The 8071-nt window shown below is 33.9% G+C and overlaps 1 protein-coding gene and 1 long non-coding RNA gene across 3 annotated transcripts; one reads left to right on the forward strand and one right to left on the reverse strand.

Annotated features, from left to right (window-relative positions):
* The first annotated feature begins 700 nt into the window (after positions 1–700).
* Positions 701–5417, forward strand: LOC127158527 (uncharacterized). Its single transcript, XR_007826179.1, has 3 exons — positions 701–759; positions 848–928; positions 5093–5417. It is a non-coding gene; the product is annotated as an uncharacterized LOC127158527 (long non-coding RNA).
* On the reverse strand, positions 4314–7198 carry LOC127158526 (uncharacterized). Of its 2 annotated transcripts, XM_051101610.1 has the most exons (7): positions 6843–7198; positions 6344–6589; positions 5973–6254; positions 5456–5755; positions 4920–5222; positions 4687–4830; positions 4314–4587 (listed from the first exon to the last, which is right to left on the reverse strand). In XM_051101610.1, the coding sequence occupies exons 1-7, from the start codon at positions 6898–6900 to the stop codon at positions 4571–4573; spliced, it is 1350 nt and encodes a 449-aa protein (XP_050957567.1). In that variant the 5' UTR covers positions 6901–7198; the 3' UTR covers positions 4314–4570. The 2 variants fall into 2 exon arrangements, with proteins under 2 accessions (XP_050957567.1, XP_050957568.1); XM_051101611.1 differs by having other exon boundaries at positions 6344–7198.
* Between the last annotated feature and the right edge of the window lie 873 nt (positions 7199–8071).

Here is an 8071-nt window from a genome sequence, read left to right on the forward strand (position 1 = left end):
CTGTAGAGGGCAGATATTTCAGAAACTCCTTTTCTATCTTCTGTCCAGTATCGAAAGCATTCACTTCAAAACACAAGCACTTAAGCAATCAATCATACTGCTCTCCCTCTTCTCATCGTTTCTCTTCATCTTATACAACCCCAAATCAGAAATAGCCTAATAAATGTATTCAAATACATGACACACCATATCAATAGAAGTTTTAACAGACATGCATTACAACCTTATTCTGAGAACAGTTGGGTCATTTTGTAAAACACAGTAAAATCAAGATTATGTGGTTTGTTCGTTCTCTTTAACTTTTATATCATCAACAAAGAAAAAACAAATTCTAATGTTTTCATTGACCAACTTAGATGTGTTTTGTTAGTATAAACAAATTTTGATTGTGATAGCTGCAACACACTCCAAAAATGTTGGGACAGAGGCATAATAAAAATGAAAAGATTACAGAGTATCCAAGTTAAGCTGATCTGAAACAGTCCACAATAAGAAGGTGAACTGACAGTACAGGTAGGCGAGGGGATCGTGGCTGAGTGCAAAAGGGGCATCTCAGTCTTTGCCAGTGTAGCCAAGTGGAGAAAATTAGCAAAACTTAATGTTAAGCATAAATGGGTGTGGGTGCTTTAAGAAACGGCGTTGCGACACTTGCTTTGCGGCGCTCCAGCACGTAGCACATGTGTACAGATCTCAGTATGAGGGGAGCAGTCCACACAGCTAGTGCTCCGGGTTTTGCACCACTAATTTAAATTGGGCAAGGTAAATGTACATCTTTTTATATAAGTTGTGAATGAATCTCATAAAATATGTACGTGAGCATAGTATACTAATAAGAAATGTTTCGTAGATTGTCTTTTACGGACGTTTATGGATTGCATGTGTGAGATGGATCGGGCTTGATCACGTTTTTAACACGTGCAAATACTAGGTATGTACAAAAAATGTTAATGCAATTTCATTTACTCTATTTAAAGCCCAGTGTATTTTCCAAGTGATTGAAATGTGCATGTTAAAAACAGTTATGAGTGTTCCTAAAACATTTAATACCCTGCTACAATTGTTAGAATGTACTAAAAAACATGTATTTTCAACATGTATTTTCATGAAAACTGTAGAGTCTAATGGTAGGCTAATGTACTGTTTTCATTTTATTCAAATATTAGCCTTTACCGTATTTCATTTTTATTTTATTTTTCTTCATTTCATTTAATTTCATTCTAATTCAACTCAGAAAGGCTGAATTTTCCTATAGTTGAAACTTGAAGTTTTTGAAGGTTGTACCTATTCCTGGACTGTTCTTGGGTTTTTGATTTCACTGTTTGATCTCCTGCTTTTGTCAAATAACCATAACAGAGACACAAACCTTTTTTTTCTTCTTCTTCTTTTTTTTTTATTAAAATTTTTATATTATCTATTACTCCCATCGATCGCTATCCTTCTCAAAAGACAGCTGTCAGAATAAAGCCCCTGAAAGTTATTTATTTATTTATTTATTTATTTATTTATTTATTTATTTATTTATTTATTTATTTATTTATTTATTATTTTTATTTTTATTTTTTTATCCTGTGCTGCCTCCTTACAACCCACACCAGCAAAGATGGTTCATGGATCATTACGTTGTGATTTGTCAGGCAAATCAAAAATCTGATGTCATAAACCAAAAAGAATGACAGTAGCCATGCCCAGAGCAAAGAGGACTAATCAGATCACAGCTTCAGTAGAACCACAACAGTGGACAGAGTCTGAGGAATAAAAACATCAAACTGAGATCAGCTCAGTCAATAAATGCTAACTAATATCAGCAGTGCTGCTGTACCTGAAGATGTGTCACACAGTTTGCTGATGTCCAGATGCTGAGTCTGGTTGCTGATGGGATTGTTGATCACACAGCTGTAGGTGTTTTTATCTTGATATTCCACCTGCAGAGGTAGAGAGAGACTGATGCTGAGATCAGACACACTGATGCTGGACAATAAACTGTTTCCTTTGTACCAGGAGAGACTCACATCACTCACATTCACAGCTGAACACAACAATGAACAATATGATGATGAACATTGTGAAGAGTTACTGCTGATTACAGGAACAGGCAGACGAGCTGCAAAACATGAGAATAAAGATAAACGAGTATGAATGAAGATAAGAGAAGAAGACTGATCAAGAGTAGAGCTTTTAAAAACAATCTGATATACAGAGTTGAATATAAACCTAATATAATATAAAAATAATATAAAAAAAAAAAAATAAAATAAGGTTATTTATTTTAAATAATTAATCATGATAAGATAATTCATTAGACCTATCTGTAATAAAACATGTGAAGCTGATATTTTACTCACCGAAGACAGTGAGAACAAAAGGAAACCTGCTTCAACCTTTGGTCTGTAGTTTATATACTACTCCATGTTCAGTTGTGAATCTCCCATCAAGAACATCATCATATGCAGTGATGCTGTTGGCCTGTTTATTGATTTTAGCTATTAATGTGTCTTCATTTCCAGATATCCACTGAATCTCATTATCATCCGTTATTTCAATAAGACCAGAGTTTAGAGTAATTGAATTTCCAGTTGTTACTGACACGTACCACCAAACACACGTGCAGAATAAACACAAACAGGGTTTAACACAGCTTTAGACAGTCATTTACAAAAGTAAATAGGTTGAAATTTTATTAAGAAATGAATATTATTAAACAACACAAGCAAAGTGGAGTTTAGACCAATACTTATTGGTGGTGATTACAAAACGAAACAAGTTAAACTGATATTTAACTCACCGTTGACAGTGAGACTGAAAGTCTTTTCCACACCGTTTATCTCTAGTTCATAATCTCCAGCATGTTCAGGTCTGGTGTTTGTCATGGTCAGAGATCCAGTTTGATTGTTCAGCTTCAGTCTGTCTCTAAATCTCCCATTAGGACCATTATGTACAAGGAATCTGCTTTTCTGTTTACTAATTTCAGCTATTAAAGTTTTTTGAATTCCAGATCTCTACTGAATCAAACCATCATCCTTCATTTTAGTAATACCGGTTTGTTTAGTAAGACCGGTTTGTTTTATTTCCATAAAACATACTCACCTCAAAAAAAAAAAAAGAGATTCACAATTATATATAATTAAACAGAGTAAAGTTCACATGTATTCGGCGTGCTGTCCGACAGGAACTGTCAAGGAAAAGAGGAAAGTCTGCTGTGAATATATACCTCTTATCTTCTTAATTGTGTTGATTACTGAATGTGCTCCTCTTGTGTTAATTAGGTTAATTATCTGAACATGCTCCTGCTGAACTTATAAAACATTTAAAATCACTCTAATAACAGTGTTTAGACCTGCATTCAAACCTGATCTGATATTTATTTAGGAGAACAAGACAAAATGTTAATCCCCTCTTTAAGCAGTAATTTATTACATGTTACAGAAACAACTGAAGTCATAAAAACACATTTCAAACTTACCGATCAGACGGCAGAAACACAAACAGAACAAATCTAATTTGAGAAACATTTTCTTCATCGGTTCACTGAAAAGCCCACGATAGAATGTCTGAAAACTGAACTGTGATATTTATCTGTTGGATCTTCTCTCAATAGGACTCAAAACCTTTCTCAGTTTCCTGTACCAGAGGAAGTCATAAAAATCCTTTTGCTGATCTTACATTTAAAAAAAAAAAATTCTGGCCTTGCATGAGTGAAATGTTGGATTTCAGCAAAAGCTGTTTATCCACTGACAGATTAAACCAGACATTGATGTTTGTACAGATAAAACACAGGAGAAAAAACCTTGCAGGCTCCATTTTGACTCAAAACCCAGTAAATTACACATACATGTAAATGTAATTGTTAATTTAGCTTCTGAGATTTGGTCTTCGGAATATGTGCTGATAAATGATTGAGGTGATAATGTGATCTCTGGCTTTTGATTGCAGAATTTGGTATTTTGGCAAATCTGTACACAATAACTTGAAAGTTTGCCTTGGTCTTTTCTTCTGGAGAAACTGGAGATGTTTAGAGACCTGGATCAGTGATTTCTAAAATGATGATGATATGTGTCCCCCATCCCCAGTGGAAATTACGCCTCTGATTATTATTATTATTATGAATAATGATGTAAATATTTACAATAGATGTTTTAGTAATGCAAGTCTTTATATGTGGTGCACTGCTGAAACTATTACTATATATATATATATATATATATATATATATATATATATATATATATATATATATATATATATATATATTTTTAGGAGGTGCTCGACATATTAAATATAATAAAACATGGAGAGACTCTTGAACCTCAGACTGAGAAAACTTTATTGATAAAGGCAAGCAAATACAGATGGCAAATGAACAGCGGTAATAGAGATCTGTTTGTCCCTTTATACATTTATTTTATGTATCTGAAAGAAATATAAACAGTAAAGCCTTTCAAATTATATTTTTAAAAATCTGACACTGGAAAAGAAAGCACAAGCTTAAATAATCATCAGTATTTATTATGACAAAAACACTAGAAGAAAAAAAAAACACACTTGAAGAAACTCTAAAGTTCAGCGTTCTGCTTTAGATTTCAATACTTCCTGAAATAGATGAACATATAAAGGCATAAATTAATAAATCTCACAAATATTTACATATGCAACAATAGTTTGTGAGAAATGGCATCATCAGTGAGGTACCTGATGTGTGAATATGTGCATGATCTTGTTCAGCTCTTCTGGATCTGATGTCATAAACCAGAAGAATGACAGTAGTCACGCCCACCAAAGCAGAGAGGACCAATCGAATCACAGCTTCAGTAGAACCACAACAGTGGACAGAGTCTGAGAAATAAAAACATCAAACTGAGATCAGCTCAGTCAATAAATTCTAATATCAGCGCCAACATCAACTAATATCAGTGCTGCCGTACCTGAACGTGTGTGACAGAGTTCAGTGTTGAGATGTGTAGTCCGGTTGGTGAATGAATAAGCCACAACACAGCTGTAGGAATCATCCACACGCTCAATCTCCAGAGGTAGAGAGAGACTGATGCTGAGATCAGACACACTGATGCTGAACAATAAACTGTTTCCTTTGTACCAGGAGAGAGTCACATGACTCACATTCACCACTGAACACAACAATGAACAATATGATGATGATGATGATGATGATGATGATGATGATGAACAGTTTGAAGAGTTACTGCTGATGACAGGAACAGGCAGACGAGCTGAAAACATGAGAGAAAAAAGAAACATGAGGATGAATGAAGATATTCAAGCAGACGAGGAAAAAACAATGAGAGGTACCAAAACTAATCAAAAGTACAACATTTAAAAACAATTTATTAGAAAATTAAATACAAACTTGAAAAAAAGCTGTTTTGTAATTCTAAGTAATTAGATACTTCTTTAGATTTACTTTAGTGCTGCAATAAATAAATGAATCCAATAATACACTCACCATAGACAGTGAGTCTGAAAATCTCAGTCAGTGTGTTAGTCTGCAGTTCATAATCTCCAGCATGTTTTATTGTGATGTTTGTGATGGTCAGAGATCCAGTTTGATTGTCCAGCTTCAGTCTGTCTCTGAATCTCCCATCAAGAACATCATCACGTACACCAGCTTCGTTGGTCCGTTTAAGGATCAAAGCCATCACAGCGCTTTCTTTTTCAAACCTCCACGCAATTATATCGTCGCTCGGTGTTCCAATAAGATCATTGTTTAGAGTGACTGAATCTCCCTCCATCACTGAAATTTCATCTGGATCACCAAAACACACACAAAACAAACGGGGTTTGTCCCAAATTAATACTGTTAAATAACTTTATGAAGGTTTATGAAAGTAAATGGATATTTAAATATGAAATTAATAATATCATGCAACAGAACATACATAAAATAAGCAGCATGCTGTGTGAATTAATTATTGCATCTTTAAACTAAAATTAAAACGGATAAAAACTGATATTTAACTCACTGTGGACACTGAGAGAGAACATAGTCCCAACAGTGTACTTGCTATGTAGCTGATAAACTCCAGCATCTGTGATTCTCATATTTGTGATGGTCAGAGATCCAGTTTGATTGTCCAGCTTCAGTCTGTCTCTTACTGTCATGCTGTCGACCTGTCTATTGATTTCAGCTATTAAAGCGTTTTTCCTTACAAACCACCACTGAAGCACATCATCATCCATTATTTCAGTAAGACCAGAGTTTAGAGTGACTGAATCTCCCTTCTTCACCGACACTGACTTCTGTCCTGTAACACCAAACCGAAAGAGAACATTTAGAAACAAGGTTCATTATGGATAAAAAAGGGTTATTTGATAGTTTACAAAAGCAGCTTACCTCCAAATACAGTGATTTCGAAACGCTTTTTCACACTGTTGGTCTGTAGTTTATAACCTCCAGCGTGTTCAGTTGTGGTGTTTGTGATGGTCAGAGATCCAGTTTGTTTGTCCAGCTTCAGTCTGTCTCTGAATCTCCCATCAAGAACATCATCATATACAGTCATGCCTTTGAGCCGTTTATTGATCACAGCTATTAAAGTGTTTTCATTTCCAAAGCTCCAATGAATCACAGCATCATCCATTACTTCAACAAGACCAGAGTTTAGAGTGACTGAATCTCCCTCCACCACTATTAATGACTCCACTTCATTGCCAAACACACCTGAATAATTTTTTTTTCTTACAGATTAAGCTTTAAACTCATTTGATGTTGATTTGATGTATTTCCATATGAAAATAACAGTAAATGTTAATCCTCTGATTAATTTAACAAGTGATTTATTATGTAATACCAGAAGAGAAGCAACTGAAGCCATAAAATCACATTTCAAACTCACCAACCAGATGCCACAAACACAAACAGAATGAAACTAATTTGAGAAACATTTTCTTCATCGGTTCACTGAAAAGTTTACGATAGTGATGCTTAAAATGTCTGAAAACACTCACGACTGAACTGTGATATTTATCTGGATGAATCCTCCCCCAACCTTAGTTAGTTTCCGCTCACATGTTCATCTCCTTTAACATCACGAAAATCAACAAGCTTTTGCTGATCTTACATTTTCATATGAATTCTGGCCTTGTGTGAAAACTAATAAAAGAGTGAAATACCGGTTTAGAAATCAGTATCTACTGGTGTTTTATTTAGTGTTGTGAGCTGTCAATCATATTTGACCTCTGACTAGGGGTGTGCAATGTTAAATGAATGGATGAATAATGGAATAAATAAATGTTTCAATTTTTTGTTTAGATTTTGTAAACAATAAATTTGCTAGACTCCTGAAGCATTTCATATTCTTACTTCTAGTTAAATTGGTTTGTGCATTCTTTTGGGCATTTTTACCTCTATAAGGGTATTTTATATAGTCTTTTATGTCAAATTCTAACACACACAAAAAAAATAAATTAATTAATTAATTAAATTAAAAATATGTGACCCTGGACCACAAAACCAGTCTTAAGTTGCTGTTTAAGTTGCTTTTTTTTTGTAGCAATAGCCAAAAATACATTGTATGGGTCAAAATTATTGATTTTTCTTTTATGGCAAATATCATTAGGAAATTAAGTAAAGATCATGTTCCATTAACATATTTTGTAAAAATTTGTACTGTAAATGTATGAAAACATAATTTTTGATTAGTAATATACGTTGTTAAGAACATTATTTGAAGAACTTTAAATGCGATTTTCTCAATATTTAGATTTTTTTTGCACCCTCAGATTCCTGATTTTTAAATAGTTGTATCTCTGCCAAATATTGTCCTTTCCTAACAAACTATACATCAACGAAAAGCTTATTTAATCAGCTTTCGTATGATGTACAAATCTCAATTTTGAAAAAATTACCCTTACGACTGGTTTTGTGATCCATGGTCACACACACACTCAAACTAATTTGAGAAACATTTCGTTCAATGAAAAGCCCACGATAGCGATGCTTAAAATGTCTGAAAACACTCACGACTGAACTGTGATATTTATCTGTTGAATCTTCTCTTAACAGGATTCAAACTCTGTCACAGTTTCCTTTATCACAGGAAGTTATGCAAATGAACAAGTTTTT

Source organism: Labeo rohita, unplaced genomic scaffold (genome assembly GCF_022985175.1).
Source record: "Labeo rohita strain BAU-BD-2019 unplaced genomic scaffold, IGBB_LRoh.1.0 scaffold_1546, whole genome shotgun sequence".
Lineage (NCBI taxonomy): Eukaryota > Metazoa > Chordata > Actinopteri > Cypriniformes > Cyprinidae > Labeo > Labeo rohita.

What these genes read in the sequence shown, in the direction of transcription:
- LOC127158526 (XM_051101610.1), bottom strand. Translation starts at nt 6,900, where the DNA reads ATGAAGAAAATGTTTCTCAAATTAGTTTCATTCTGTTTGTGTTTGTGG. An exon ending in CGAAATCACTGTATTTGGAG is followed by an intron (nt 6,255 to 6,343) that starts GTAAGCTGCTTT and finishes TTGGTGTTACAG; the next exon opens with GACAGAAGTCAGTGTCGGTG. An exon ending in GTTCTCTCTCAGTGTCCACA is followed by an intron (nt 5,756 to 5,972) that starts GTGAGTTAAATA and finishes TTGGTGATCCAG; the next exon opens with ATGAAATTTCAGTGATGGAG.